This window comes from Microcaecilia unicolor, chromosome 4 (genome assembly GCF_901765095.1).
Source record: "Microcaecilia unicolor chromosome 4, aMicUni1.1, whole genome shotgun sequence".
Classification (NCBI taxonomy): domain Eukaryota; kingdom Metazoa; phylum Chordata; class Amphibia; order Gymnophiona; family Siphonopidae; genus Microcaecilia; species Microcaecilia unicolor.
In genome coordinates this window covers 353,345,302-353,361,708 of record NC_044034.1, presented here as the reverse complement: position 1 = coordinate 353,361,708, position 16,407 = coordinate 353,345,302, and the positions used below count along the sequence as shown (strand labels likewise).

The 16,407-nt window shown below is 42.7% G+C and overlaps 1 protein-coding gene across 2 annotated transcripts in view; it reads left to right on the top strand.

Moving 5' to 3' along the window:
- SMS (spermine synthase) overlaps window positions 1–16,407 on the top strand; it is a 164,843-nt gene that overhangs the window by 127,435 nt on the left and 21,001 nt on the right. For both annotated transcript variants that reach the window (XM_030202256.1, XM_030202255.1), the window contains 3 exons: window positions 462–551; window positions 2,079–2,193; window positions 10,900–10,979. In XM_030202256.1, the coding sequence (XP_030058116.1) occupies window positions 462–551; window positions 2,079–2,193; window positions 10,900–10,979 (285 nt within the window). The remainder of the gene's footprint in view (window positions 1–461; window positions 552–2,078; window positions 2,194–10,899; window positions 10,980–16,407) is intronic.

Genomic DNA, 16,407 nt, shown 5'->3' with positions numbered 1-16,407 from the left:
AGACCTCTATCATATCTCCCCTCAGCCATCTTTTCTCCAAGCTGAAGAGCCCTAGCCGCTTTAGCCTTTCCTCATAGGGAAGTCTTCCCATCCCCTTCATCATTTTCATTTCCCTTTTCTGTACCTTTTCTAATTCCACTGTATCTTTTTTTGACATGCGGTCACATCATGATTTAGGAATACAAAGATTCCTAAATTATTAGTCATTCTGGATTCAGGATGGGTTTTTTTTTGTTTTTGTTTTTAAACTCCCTGACTCTGTTTGTGGAGACATTGAATGTTATAACAATTTGCCTCTGTTTTTGAAAGGTTTTTTTTTTTTTCTAAAAGCTGTGCCACTCTCGCATCTTTCTGGCCCCACTTTACTGCTTGCACAGCTTGGAGAGCTCATATGAAGAGTGGAAACAAACCAGAATGTGGGAAGGGAATTTTGAAATAAAAATCCTTAACATGCTTCAAACATTGATCAAATGGTGATTGATGGGTGTAGAAAATACATGCGCAAGACCTGTGGTGATGTTTTAGATAGTCTCCAGGGGGACTGTTATCAGGTAAAAATCTTGGTGTTCTCTCTCTCTCTCTATTTTTTTTCTTTGACTATGTAAGAGGTGAGGGGGAAAAAAAGTGAAGCCACAAAATGTATACTGAAGTGAGTTGTCACTTATGTATCCCCACCCCAAAAAAAAAAAAATTGGATTCCGTTCTTTCTTTTCCTCTTTGTTTTCCTGAGCTGTTAAGGTATATGCAAAAACAGCCTTATGCATCACTGATATTCTACTATTTATAAACCTAGTATAACTTCACTGCCTCTTCACTGACCTAATGAAGGAAACAGAGTTCTTGAAAGCTTGTCACAAATGTAATGAGTCAGTCCAGCAAAAAAGATACAACAGCGGTTCTCAGGATATATAATGATTATGAATGAAAAGGATTTATATGTCCTGCCCCATATGCAAATCTAGTACGTATTCATTGTGGATATCCTGAGAAACGAACTGGATTGAGAACCACTGATCTGTAGGATATTACCAAAATAAATAGACTAAACGTCGTTTTTCCACCATTGTATACAGATGCAGTAATCTCAGCATATTCTATCTCAATACTATTCATTGTTAATATTTGAGCTATACCACCTAGAAAGTAAATAGCTAAGCAGTTTACTTAGAAACAAAAAATCAGTGGCAGATAAAGACCTTATGGCCTTTACAGTGAAATTCTGATTGCCTTTTTTTGGGTAAAATAAAAACGGGAATGTGTGTGGGTGCTGAGAAATACTGATTTTCAGACGAAAACATTCTCCTTGGATAGGAAGGGTGAGCAATTTGTGAAAATATTTTTCTATAACATTTTGCTTTAGCGAACTTGCCAAAGTTTAGGGAGAGAGTGGTAAATAAAACTGCCTTGAAGGCTTATCAGTGAGGGATATAAATGTATAATCCTCACATACTGAAATCTGATGATTTACCTTAAACCCCAGAAGGAAACAGTCTGTTCTGACTGCTGTTGAAATCTATGAAGCTATGGGAAAGAAGGTGGGTTTGGGAAAGGCAGGGGAGATGCTGGAGGGGAGGAAGAAAGAAAGAGAGCAATATTGGACCTGAAAATGGAGAGTAAGAGGAGAGAGGGAGCAATGTGGGACCCAGCCTCGACTTATATACGGATCACAGCATTTTTGGCTGTTTTTAGTTCTAAAACTGTTCTTGGCTTATACATGAGTATAAAAATTTAAAACTTTTTACATTTCTGGAATGAAGGTTGGAGCCAATACTGATAACTGAAGACAGTATGGTACCAGAACAAAGAAGAACTCCCCCCCCCCCCCCCCCCCCCCCCCAATGTTGACTTTTATTTTCAGATCCCCAGTCTCCTGTGCATAGTCCAGAGTAGTGAGTGTGGCTAGTTCTTATGCAGTTTTTCCTGCAGATTCCATCACCTGTTTGTTAGGTGCGTTAGTAATAGGTACTCATGGGTCCAGTGGTGGTGTGAACCAAGTGTTGCTGTAATTCTCTACTTTTTATTTCTAGACTTAATTCTACGTTTGCAATTCTTAAAACATGTTGTTTTCTCTGTTTTAGGTTTTAGTAGAGGACTGTATCCCTGTATTGAAGAGGTATGCTAAAGACGGACAGACGTTTGATTATGTAATTAACGATCTGACGGCTATTCCTATCTCCACATCACCCGAAGAAGGTGAACTATTCATGTTTTTGGTTATTTGACATTTCAGCGCATGCATGGTCGCTGTGCTGGGAGCGCTGGCATCCTGCTGCATTGCTTTGTTATCAGCCTGTTGAGACTTAAGATGTAAAAATTTGGCTTATGTTGCACTCATCTGGTTCAGGTGCCTAATGGAGCTGAAAAGATCCATAAGTGGTGTTCCTTTCTTTTGATGTGATAGCACTGTGTAGATTGTGATGGCAGGTGGAGACACTTCATCTCATCTGATCTTTGTTTTTCTTGTCTGCTACGGTACTACAGGTAACTTACTCTTCCCTCCCAACTCTGTCCCGGTCCCAGCAAGAATCCTTTGTGCTTTCCCCATGCCACCAAGAATTCTTCCATTTGGAAGTAGTTAGTGTAGTAGACTTTGATCTTGGGGAACTGGGTTCAATTCCCACTGCAGCTCCTTGTGACTCTGGGCAAGTCACTTAACCCTCCATTGCCCCTGGTACAAAATAAGTACTTACATAGTAACATAGTAGATGACGGCAGAAAAAGACCTGCACGGTCCATCCAGTCTGCCCAACAAGATAACTCATATTTGCTGCTTTTTGTGTAAACCCTACTTTGATTTGTACCTATGCTCTTCAGGGCACAGACCGTAAAAGTCTGCCCCGCACTATCCCCGCCTCCCAACCACCAGCCCCACCTCCCAACCACCGGCTCTGGCACAGGCACAGACCGTATAAGTCTGGCCAGCACTATCCTCACCTCCCCAGCCCTGCCTCCCAACCCCGGCTCTGGCACAGACTGTACAAGTCTGTCCAGCACTATCCCCGCCTCCCAGCCACCAGTCCCGCTTCCCACCACCGGCTCTGGCACAGACCGTATAAGTCTGCCCAGCCCTATCCCCGCCTCCCAACCTCCAGCCCCGCCTCCCGATCTTGACTAAGCTCCTGAGGATCCATTCCTTCGGCACAGGATTCCTTTATGCTTATCCCACGCATGTTTGAATTCCGTTACCGTTTTCATTTCCACCACCTCCCGCGGGAGGGCATTCCAAGCATCCACTACTCTCTCCGTGAAAAAATACTTCCTGACATTTTTCTTGAGTCTGCCCCCCTTCAATCTCATTTCATGTCCTCTCGTTCTACCACCTTCCCATCTCCAGAAGAGATTTGATTGCGGATTAATACCTTTCAAATATTTGAACGTCTGTATCATATCACCCCTGTTTCTCCTTTCCTCCAGAGTATACATGTTTAGTTCAGCAAGTCTTTCCTCATACGTCTTGTATCGCAAATCCCATACCATTCTCGTAGCTTTTCTTTGCACCGCTTCAATTCTTTTTACATCCTTAACAAGATACGGCCTCCAAAACTGAACACAATACTCCAGGTGGGGTCTCACCAACGACTTATACAGGGGTATCAACACCCCCTTTCTTCTGCTGGTCACACCTCTCTTTATACAGCCTAACAACCTTCTAGCTACTGCCACCGCCTTGTCACACTGTTTCGTCGCCTTCAAATCCTCAGATACTATCACCCCAAGATCCCTCTCTCCGCCCGTACCTATCAGACTCTCCCCACCTAACACATACGTCTCCCGTGGGTTTCTACTTCCTAAGTGCATCACTTTGCATTTCTTCGCATTGAATTTTAATTGCCAAACCTTAGACCATTCTTCTAGCTTCCGTATGTCCTTTTTCATGTTTTCCACTCCCTCCGCGGTGTCCACTCTGTTACAGATCTTAGTATCATCCGCAAATAGGCAAACTTTACCTTCTAACCCTTCGGCAATGTCACTCACAAATATATTGAACAGAATCGGCCCCAGCACCGATCCTTGAGGCACTCCACTACTTACCTTTCGCTCCTCCGAGCGAATTCCGTTCACCACCACCCTCTGGTTGTATATACTATGTAAATCACATTGAATGTAGTTGCAAAAACCACAGAGAGGCTGTATATTAAGTCCCATTTCCCTTTCCCTATTGGAGATTCTTCATGGAATGTTGCTAGTGGAAGAGTAGCCTAGTGGTTAGTGCAACAGACTTCAATCCTGGGGATCTGGGTTTGATTAACCACTGCAGCTACTTGTTACCCTGAGCAAGTCACTTAACCCTCCATTGCTCAGACGTTCATATAGATGATGATGCTGAGGTGTTAGCTTTCACTCTGCTCTTTTTCTGTCCTTTCATTTTTGTGTTTCCATTAATGCTTGTGATGGTTCCTTCCCCTGATATTGTGGACCTGTGCAAAGAAAAACAGTGTAATTCCAACCAGGGGAAAGAATTTATTAATAATACTAAATACATGTAAGATACATAGGCTAAGTCCAAAAATATCAAGAAGACAGAATGGAGTAGATATGGTCCCGCATTTTGGCGCGGCAAGCACCTGCCTCGAGAGTCAGATTCCAGTCTAGTTGACAATAGAAAATAAGCCAGTGAATGGTAGTACAGGGATATCAGCCAACAAGTCACACTATAACATAAAGCTGTAACACCATCAAAATGATGAAACAACAACATCTAGAAATGTGATAAAATTTGTGTCAAAAAGACAGCGTAAGAGCCATAAGTACATAAGTATTGTCATATTGGGACAGACTGAAGGTCCATCAAGCCCAGCATCCTGTTTCCAACAGTGGCCAATCCAGGTCACAAGTACCTGGCAAGATCCCAAAACAGTACAATATATTTTATGCTGCTTATCCTAGAAATAGTCCGCTCCTGTAGGCATTAAATTATTGAATAGTAGTCATGCATTATTAATGTAGGTGGGAGGGGGAAGGAGAGTCGATGATTAATACTGTACACAGCGTTCAACACTCATCGTAAGGTGGAGTGAAATCAGCTGCATAAGATATGAGTCTTCTCCTTAGTTAAATTTGAGATCCCCCCCCCCCCCCCCCCCCCCCCCCGCAGCATCACGTACCTACGGTAGTAGCTACCTCTCTCTTTTGTAGCTCTACTTTTGTTTAATTTGATATCCTAGAAATAAGCAGTGGATTTTCCCCAAGTCCATCTTAATAATGGCTTATGGACTGTTCTTTTAGGAAGCTATCCAAACGATCCGTAAATGATCTCATTTCTACAGGTTGTTGTTACATCATTTTGACGATGTTGCAACTTTGTTATAGTGTGACTTATTGGCTGATATCCCTGTACTGCCATTCACTGGCTTACAATTTTCCATTGTTAACTAGACTCTGACACCTGTTCTGAAACACAGGACCACATTGACTCAATTTAGTCTTTTGATATTTTGGACTTATCAGCCATATTTTTAGTATTATCAATAAATTGTTTCCCCTGGTTGGAATTACATTGGTCTCCCCCAGTTGTTTATTTTTCTTGTTTTGTGCTTTGAGGGACTTGTACACATGATTTTACTTATTTTCTATTTGGTAATTTTCTTTTAATTTTTGTTTTTCATGTATCTCTGTGCAAGCGATATTGCTTCGGTTATATATTTTGATAAAATTTTTAGGAATATACAACATGCTACTGCTAATTGGGGTTAATGTAATTAGCTGTATTTACTTTTTTCTGGGGCAGGCTGGTGCAGTCTTGATTTTACCTGTTGAGTGTATGGGCTTGTAGGTCTGGTTTCCCCAAGACAGGCAGAAACGATTGGTACCCTCCCCAGCGATTTACAAATTATTTTACGAGAGGGTGAGAAGAGAGAAGAATTTCTAAAGTTACATTATCAATAAAGATGAAATAATACTAAACAGAGAAAGTTTTAATATATTCAGTTAAATGAATTCCTGGAGAACTTTGACATTCTGCATTACTCGCAGTCAGGATTTCGCGCTCAATATAGCACACAGTTCTGGTTACCACCCTGTCAAATTTTAAAATGGAGATATCGGTTGGAAAACAAATTCTACTGTTGCAGTTCAATATGTCTAGGGCATTTGATATGGTGGACCACATCATCTTGCTTCATGTACTAGATAACCTAGGCATTGGAGGGAGCATGATACATTGGTTCAAGGGATTTCTGACCTCAAGAACTTACCGGGTCAAATGATCACCGGCTTTTTCCGCTCCTTGGAAAGCCTCTTGTGGGGTTCCCCAAGGCTCACCTCTTTCACCAACCCTGTTCAACAACATGCTGTTTCCCTTGGCGGCAGCTCTGGCAAACCTAGGCTTGAACCCATTTATCTACGCAGATGATATAACCGTGTACATCCCCTTCCACTCCTCACTAGCTGAAATCACAGATTTGATCGAAGCGTGTTTCTCCACCATGGATTTGTGGGCAAGGGCGTTTCAGTTTAAGCTAAACAAAGAAAAAACTCAATGTCTTGTTCTCTCGTCCCTCCATACCAAATTCTCTGCAAGCACCCTTGTCATCAAAGACCAGACTCTTCCTATTTCGAAGAGCCTAAGACTTCTAGGCGTTGAGCTGGACCCTCATCTACAACTGGACCTGCATGTGCGAGCGGTCACCAAGAGGATGTTCTATGCAATGTGGAGGCTGTGGCGTATACGGTTCTGTCTCACCCGAGAGTTCTTCTGCACTCTCGTCCACTGGCTTGTCCTATCTCACCTAGACTACTGCAGTGGGATATATGCGGGCTGCCAGGAGCACCTACTGAGAAAGTTCCAGACTGCCCAGAACACCGCTGCGAGACTCATCTTGGGAAAATCGCGCTTGGTTCCTGCGCAGCCTTTGTGTCTCAACCTACACTGGCGACCAGTACAAGAACGCATCGCTTTCAAGAACACTTAAAATAATTTACGGATTGGCACCGTGGAGTGGAGGAGTGGCCTAGTGGTTAGAGTGGTGGACTTTGGTCCTGGAGAACTGGGTTCGATTCCCACTGCAGGCACAGGCAGCTCCTTGTGACTCTGGGCAAGGCACTTAACCCTCCATTTCCCCAGGTACAAATAAGTACCTAAGCCGCATTGAGCCTGCAATGAGTGGGAAAGCGCGGGGTAAAAAAAACCATTTAATATATGGTCCCTTTGATTGATCTACCTCTGAGAAATGCCACAAAGACAGCTCGCTTCTTTCTTCAACTACATTACCCATCTTGCAGGGGAGTCAAATACAAGCTTCTTTTTGCCTCATCCTTCCACTACTTCAGTCAGAAGATTTGGAATGCTCTACCTTTGCATTTAAAATTGCAAACTGATCACCATCTTTTCAAGAAGTTGCTGAAAACGTTCCTCTTCAAAAAAACATACTCTATCAGTAACTCTGCTGTTTAGTCCTGTATCCCGCTGCTAATGTCACCACCTCATTCTTCTATAACTTTCATGTACTGTACTTTTCTTTTTTTATAATTTATGTAAGCCACATTGTGCCTGCATTTGTGGGAAAATGTGGGGTAGCAATGAACCATAAATAAAATAAGAACGGTACCTCATCCTGGTTTCCTTCTGCCTTGTTTGTGTAGCCATAACGTGGGGAGGAAAAGGAAGATCTCAAAAGCTGTCTGAAATAGCTTTTAAAGTGAGTAAAGTGAGCAAATGGCACAATTGGACGGTGGTATTATGTTCCAAGACTGCATCATGTAACTGCCTATATGAGGGTGGCAAGTTGCTGACTGCCCTGTTTATGCTGCCAGCATTTAGTCATGATGTGTAACCTGCAGTGTGCTAGATACAGTCTGGTCACCTTGTTGGACAGACTGGATAGGCTGAAGTGGTCTTCAAGATGGCTGCTGACCAGAGGGTCACGGAGCCGCTGCTTCAGTGACCCCGATTGAAATACGAGCCCAAACGGGATCTGTCGAGTGCGGGTTTCACTGCAGCACCCCGGGAGCTTCTATGCGAGGAATTCGGTGCTAGAGACTCAGTGCAGGAACTGAACGCAGCTCTCCACTCACCTCGTGGCCGCGGCGGTGCCCTGGCCAGACCCAACACCCACACAAGACCTTACCTTGCCAGGACACCTCGGAGCATCCGTGCGAGGGAGTCGGCGCTGGGCACTCGGGGCAGGAGCTCAGCGAGGCTCCCCACCTACCTCATGACCGCGGCACTGCCCGGATCGGACCCGACACCAGCACACGGCCTAGCCGGAACTGAGGTGAGCTGGCCGCATCGGAACACCTCGAGGCATCCCCGGGACAGATGCTGGAGGCAGCGTCTGCGGCGTGGATCTCACGCCAGCGCACCTCCAGACCCCGGCGCCGCAGACTGGGAATGGTGCCTCTGCTCGGGTACCGCAGAGAGGGGAGGCTGAACAACCAGCCACACAACGCGACCGCATGGAGTGGTGGAACAGAAGAGCGCCGCGCACGAAGTGGAGGCAATCGGTGACTGCCGCCCTTTGACTTCTATTGCCATTCACCAATGCAACGCTCTCAACGGCGGAATCTCTGCGGCCTTGCAACTGAGTGCTGTACTCTCTTGCCGAAGGCGCGCAGAGCAAAGAACACGCTTTTCACTGCCGACGCCGCCTTAACCCAGAGATACGCCTTTTAAATTTCGGAGGGGGGGGGGCCCTGGTGCTGGGAGGGAGGGCGGACGGACGGCCTGGTGCTTGCTTGGTTGGTTGGAAGAGGGAGGGAGGGCGGGCGGCCTGGTGCTCAGAAGGAGCGTGGGTGGACCAGCGAAGGCGCGCATGCCAAAGGAGAGGGCTCTGCGTGCCCTCTCTGGCACGCGTGCCATAGGTTCGCCATCACTGCCATAGAGCATCAAAACCATTCCAGACCGCATAGACACCATCCTAAGAACAAGGCCCAACAAAACAACCATCAAACCTGATCATATAACAGCTCAAAGCGAACCAACACCAAAATGAACACCGCCAAACTGCTCCTTATAATTTACTCCTTATTCCTAATTCACCACACACTAACCACCCCTCTCACAGATACCAACAACATACCCACAATACACAAGTTCAACAGACTATCCAGATACAACACATCTCACCAAAATAACAATCAAAACAATGGAAGAACTACTATACGCGGACAAAACCAACATAAAGGAAAGAGAGGGCACAACAAACCCATACTACAAGAGAATAGACAACTAACAAAAATCAACACAACTTTGAACCTAGTTGACCCCTACCAAATAATTCAAGTGGGATACATAAACGCCAGATCAGTAGTCAACAAAGCAACTATAATAACAGACTGGTTCTAATAACAGACTGGTTCACAGCAGACAACCTCGACCTACTACTCATCAGTGAAACCTGGATCCACGAAGGACCCCATAATTCTAGATCTATGCTCCCCAGGCTACAAAATCACTCACTGGACAAGAAAAGGAAAAAGAGACAGAGGCATAACACTAATTCATAGATCCCACTTCACAGTAACAACAATAGCCGAGTCCATAACACCCCAACTTGAAATCGCCTCAGTTAGAATCCACCATACAACCTTGCTTGACCACCTAAACATTGTCTTGTTACAGACCACCAGGTAACTGGCATGAATGCCAATCACACTTCATGGACTTCATATCAAATACTTGTAGATACACAACTCCAATCTACTTATAATAGGGGACATAAACCTACACCTAGAAGACCCTAACTCAACTAATGCACGCGAATGCAAGGATTTCCTCCAACTTCCATAGAACTATGGTACCTCAATTGGCCAATTATGCAAGCAACCCATGTCAAAGGACACACACTTGACCTCATCACACACAAATTGTCGTCAGACTTAAAACTAATACTATCAGATATAAAATGGACAGACACCCCATGGTTAGACCACCACAAATTAAACCTATCCCTACAATGGCGAAAAAAAGGCGCATACCACAAACAAGAATGCACAACCTACACCACAAGAGGCCAAATTGACCCTGTAACATTCTGGCAACAGATTTACAAGAATGAATGGATAGCACAAACGGACTCGAAACACTATCTCCTAGATTGGGACAACAGATGCAGAAGCATATTAGACATATTAGTTCCACCACCAGCACACAGCATCTCCGGGGCTAGTGGAAATATTCAAAAAATATTTCCGCAGGGGATTGCGTGGCGGTAATTGGGTAGCACCACGAGCTGCCCAGCTACTTCCGGTTTAGCGTGGGAGCCCTTACTGCCACCTCATTGGGTGGCAGTAAGTTCTGCTCCCCACATGACCACATGGTAAGAGCAGTCTTACCACATGACCGTGTCTTTTTTTCGGTCTTTTTACTTGCTGTAGTAAAAAGTGCCTCAACGAGCTGCAAAAATGGCACCCACTGCTAGCAAAGGGCCCTTTTTACCACAGCTTAGTAAAAAGGCCCCATTGTTAGAAGATATAATGGTAATGCATTCTATAGTTTAGGTGGATAAGAAAAGGTGGGAGATAGACCACGGGTACCAGAGACTGGTAAGACTCAATCTTGGTTCAAATAGTTTATTGGTAAAAAGACTCGACACAATGTTGTGTTTCAGCCGTTAGGCCTGCATCAGGAGTCTGTATGAATCTGAGAACGATTGAACATCTAGTGTCCTGAGGTGATGAAATGTAGAATGGACTTGAGACCAGTGGGAACTTTTTGAGTTCTCCCCATCAGCAGACTCTCTTGTTCCATAATTTAGGGCCAACTGCAGTAAAAGCAGACTGCCAGAATACATCCGTTCTAATAATTCTAAAAGAGAGGGTATTACTGGCAAGGACTACAGTTCTACTGCAAGTTGGCATATGTAAGAAATGCAGTTTCTGTAATATATTCTTAACCAGTAGATGCTTGTGGATTCTAAATGCATAATGAAGAAACTATTTTAATTTATGCTTTAATTCCAGATTCTACTTGGGAGTTTCTGCGACTGATTCTCGACCTTTCGATGAAAGTTCTGAAGCGTGATGGCAAATACTACACTCAGGTATGGTGTCCTTATTTTCTTACCTCAGGAAGCCCTGAACTGAGACCTCTTCTGTTGTAACAGCAGGAGCCTGTTCTTCAAATCCAGCCTAAAATCCCCTCTTTAGGTGAAGTGTGGGTGAGATGCATAAGTAGGCCGGTACATCATAAAATCTTATAGTTCATGCGTATACTTTTGAAATCTAGGCATGGGTGTTTCTATCAGCACTAGGGCTAGTGTACATTTTATGACTTTTTAGGCTTCATTTACTGCCTTTTTGAAGAAATTCAGCCAAGGTGGTGTCAGGGGCGTAGCCAGACACCCAATTTTGGGTGGGCCTGGGCCCAAGATTGGTGGGCAGAAGAAGTCCGCCTTGTCCCACAAGTGATTTGGTCTCTCCCTCTCTTGCCTGCATGCTATATGGTCTCTCAAATATCCCCCTCTCCCACCAAACACACATACCTTTTAAATAGCAGGTTTTCACCGGTGAGCAGCAACTAATACATGCTGTTCATGTTGGCCCTACAGCCTTCCCTCTGATGCAACTTCCTGTTTCCGCATAGGCGGGAATACATCAGAGGAAAGGCTGTGGGGTCAGTGCGAGCAGTATGTATCAGTCGCTGCTCATTGCAGATGAAGATCTGTTATTTACAAGGTATGCAGGAGGGACGGACGGTTGTTAGGAGTTTTTGGCTGGTGGGGCTTGGGGATCCCTGCCAGCCACATCATAGGTATGCTGTTACTGGGTGGGCCTGAGCCCAAAGCCCTTGGCTATGCCACTGGGTGGTGTACAGCAAGAATAAGCCAAAAATAGGTAATAGACAATTACACTTTTCTATTGGAACAGTTGGAAATATTTTCTTTGTCTTATGCAGATGATGTATTTGTAGTTTGTCTTGAATTTATAACATTGGATGAAACAATTCAAAGGGTTAAATGGTTAATAGATATTGTGTAAAATTAGGCATGAGCTAATTTTCTAAAACTAAACACCCAAAGACCACTTTTCTTTGATTTGGAGAACAACAGTGGATCTCCAGTGTAAAAGTAACTTTGTCCTCAGGGGGGCAATGCTTAATTCCTAACACTCTAGATTTAGTCTTAGTTATCTTAGACTCAAAGCTAACATTTGAGTTTCAAATTAATGAATTGGTTAAAAAGTTCTTGTTTTGCTCTTCAGCTTCTAAGATCCACAAGGTCATCATTAATTGCACAAGCTATTTTATTACCTCACTTAGGGCCCTGTTTACTAAGGCGCATTAGCATTTTTAATGCGCCTACAATTAGCGCACGCGCTAACCATGTAGGCGCCTATAGGGATATTGTAGGCGTGTACATGGTTAACGTACGTTAAAAACGCTAATGCATCTATGATGTGGCTTAGTAAACAGGGCCCTTAGATTATTATAATTCATTCTGTTGTTCTTTAACCGTGAAGTTGAAAAGCAGCTCCAATTGCTGGAGAATACATCAGCCAGACTGATATTTAAGCTGGGAAGGTATAGTGAAGCTGCTCCTAAATGAGCTACATTGGCTTAAAGTGGACAGTTGAATCTTCTTTAAACTTGCAAAGCCTCCATGGGTTATGCCCGGAGACAATAGCCCAGTTTTTAACATTGTCTGGAAACAGTTTTAATTCAAGGAGCAAGGAAAGGTTACTTTTGAACTTCTCCTCTATGAAAAATGTTAACTGTAAATTGGTTTGGGAACGTTCTTTTATTTTCCAATGTGTTAAAATATGAAATAGCATTCCAGTTCAACTTCACTGTATTACATTTATTTTTTTATTTACACATTGGGACTCATTTTCAAAGCACTTAGCCTTCCAAAGTTCCATAGGTTTCTATGGAACTTTGGAAGGCTATGTGCTTGGAAAATATGCCTGATTGTATCCCACCTTAACCCAAAGCGGGTAACAACAAAACATACATAATAAACAAAAAAAAACAAACCAACAATCATCTTAAAAGTACAATCAAAATGATACAATTCTCTCCACAGACAGTGCAAAAAAATCACATCACAGTCACTTCAGTATTCCTCTAGAAAAAGTCTTAAAATTTATTGGTTTTCAAGGCAAAGATTATATTAAATCTCAGTGCAAAATGTAATTGTATTTTTAGCCTGTTAGACAATAGTAATATTGTATTAGCTAATCTGTTTGAATAATGATCCTTCTTTTATATGAAGCTTCTATTGATTGTAATCTGCCTTGTCTTGGCGTTAAAGAGCGTAATATAAAGCTGTTAATACAACACAGTACAATACAATTAAAAAGTGCATGCAGTGTAGGCGCAGGTTATGCTCCCTGTGCTTTTATTTTATAAAGAAAAGCATTACCATCTTGAAAGGCAATTCTATAAACCAAGCTATCACACCGCATGTATGTTGTGGGTAAATATTTAGAATACTGTTGCACATTTTTGTAAATTCTATTATTCTGCCCAAGCCATAGTCTGCAAATATCCACTTAACTTAAGAGTGGGTATTTGCAAGGGAGGCGGGGCTCTCATGCAGGCTAACTTAAACAATACTGTAAGTTAGAACATAAGACTAGCCAGACTAGGTCAGACCAATGGTCCATCTAGCCCAGTATCCTCCTTCCAACAGTGGCCAATCCAGGTCACCAGTACCTGGCAAAAACCCAGATAGTAGCAAGATTCTGGAACACCAAATAGTATCAACATTCCATGCTAGCAATCACAGGGCAAGCAGTGGCTTCCCCCATACATACCTGTTCCATTTAGGTGCCTGCACTTACACCATCTTACATAAGTACATAAGTATTGCCACATTGGGACAGACCAAAGGTTCATCAAGCCCAGCATCCTGTTTCCAACAATGGCCAATCCAGGTCACAAATACCTGGCAAGATCCCAAAAAAGTTCAATACATTTTATGCTGCTTATCCAAGAAATAAGTAGTGGATTTTCCTCGCCATTTTAATAATGGTCTATGAACGTTTCCTTTAGGAAGCCGTCCAAACCTTTTTTTTTTTTAAACCCCGCTAAGCTAACCGCTTTTACCACATTCTCTAGCAATGAATTCCAGAGTTTAATTACACATTGAGTGAAGAAAAATTTTCTCCGATTTGTTATAGCTTTATCGCATGTCCCCTAGTCCTATTATTTTTGGGAAAAAGTAAACAAATGATTCACGTCTACCTGTTCCACTCCATTCATTATTTTATAGACCTCTATCATATCTCTCCTCAGCCATCTTTTCTCCAAGCTGAAGAGCCTTAGCCGCTTCAGCCTTTCCTCATAGGGAAGTCATCCCATCCCCTTTATTATTTTCATTGCCCTTCTCTGTACCTTTTCTAATTCAACTATATCTTTTTTGAGATGCGGTGACCAGAATTTAAAACAATATTCGAGGTGCGGCCACACCATTGACCAATACAAAGGCATTATAACGTCCTCGTCTTTGTTTTCCATTCCTTTCCTAATAATACCTGTCATTCTGTTTGCTTTCTTAGCCTCCACAGCACGCGGAGCAGAGGGTTTCAAAGTATCATCAACGCCGCCGCTGAGATCCCTTTCCTGTTCAGTGACTCCTAATGTGGAACACCTTGCATTATGTAGCTATAATTTGGATTCCTCTTTCCCACGTGCATCACTTTGCACTTGCTCCCGTTAAACGTCATCTGCCATTTAGACGCCCAGTCTCGTAAGGTCCTCTTGTTGTTTTTCACAATCCTCTCGCGATTTAACAACTTTGAATAGCTTTGTGTCGTCAACAAATTTAATTACCTCACTAGTTAAAAAAATCTTTATGGCTGGTTAGTTGCAGACACTTAGATGTTAGGCACACCAATACCAGATTGCTCCTAGTATTCTATAATGGAACTTAGGCACCTAAAGTTTCTATTATATAACGGATTCCTTTCATTCAGCCTCAGGGTGCCTACATGGAGGTGACCAGTTACAAAATTTTCTCTCTTGATATCTTTCCTGTAGTGCAGTTATACCTTGCAACCCGCTAGTGACTGCAAGCATGGTTCCAAAGCTGCAAATTGTGAAGCGTGTGGAAATCATTTCTGGAGGAAAGGTGCCATTTTTAACCTTGCCAGAACAGAGTGTGACTGCAGGAACATATCTGGTATAATTGACCGTGAGATTTGGTAAGGCACGACCCCTGTCTGGGACTGGTGGTTGCTTATCTTTTCAAAATACTCCTTTTGTTGTAGCACTTTGAGATCCTGAGGGATGAAAGTTGCTGTAATAATTATTATCAGCATAGAAAGCAGCATCTATTAAACAGAAATGATGTCATAAATTATCTCTGCATGAAACTAAACATTCAGTAAAGTAATTTTAAATGACTACTTACACTGATGTTTATTCCAAACAGCACAGATTCCAAACATTATCTACTAAACTGGGATGACAGATGTAGGAACACACTAGACAAAATTGCACCACTACAAAAAAGGACTACACGAAGAAAAAACTCAATACCTTGGTTCAATTGAAGAACTGAAACTACTAAAAACACATGTTAGGAGACTTGAGTGAGCATGGAAAAAAATGAAAGACGAACACACACTTAATACATGGAAACAAATGCAAAGAAAATAAAAATATTCAATAAGACAAACCAAAAGAGCACTCTCTTATTACATGAATCACAGTCAGGATTTCGATCCAACCATAGCACTGAAACAGTGTTAACCACTCTCATAACCAAATTCAAACAACTAATTGCAACTGGAAACAATGTACTGCTCCTACAGTTTGGCATGTCCAGCGTGTTCGACATGATTAGCCACCAAATACTCTCAAACATCCTAGACTACTTCGGGATTGGAGGAAACGTACTAAGTTGGTTTAAAGGCTTCTTAACAGCAAGAACATATCAAGTGATTTCAAACTCAAAAACGTCAACACCATGGAAACCTGAATGCGAAGTACCACAAGGATCACCGCTCTCACCAACCCTTTTTAATTTAATGATGACACCTTTTGCCAAATCACTATCCAACCAAGGCCTCAACCCGTACATCTATGCAGACGATGTCACAATATACATCCTGTTCAAACATGATATAACCGAAATCACAAATGAAATCAAACACAGCCTCCAACTAATGAACTCATGGGCGGACGCATTCCAACTAAAGCTAAACGCAGAAAAGACACAATGTCTCATCCTATCCTCACAATATAACACATACAAACCCATTACCATAAACACCCCAGACTGCACCCTTCTGATCTCAGACAGTCTGAAAATTCTGGAAGTCACAATTGATCGAAATCTTACACTCGAAGACCATGCGAAAAATACAGCAAAGAAAATGTTCTACTCAGTGTGGAAACTCAAAAGGATCAAACCTTTCTTCCCAAGGGAAGTATTCCGTAGCCTTGTACAATCGATGGTGCTAAGTCATCTAGACTACTGCAATGCCATTTATGCCGGATGCAAAGAACAAATCATTAAGAAGCTT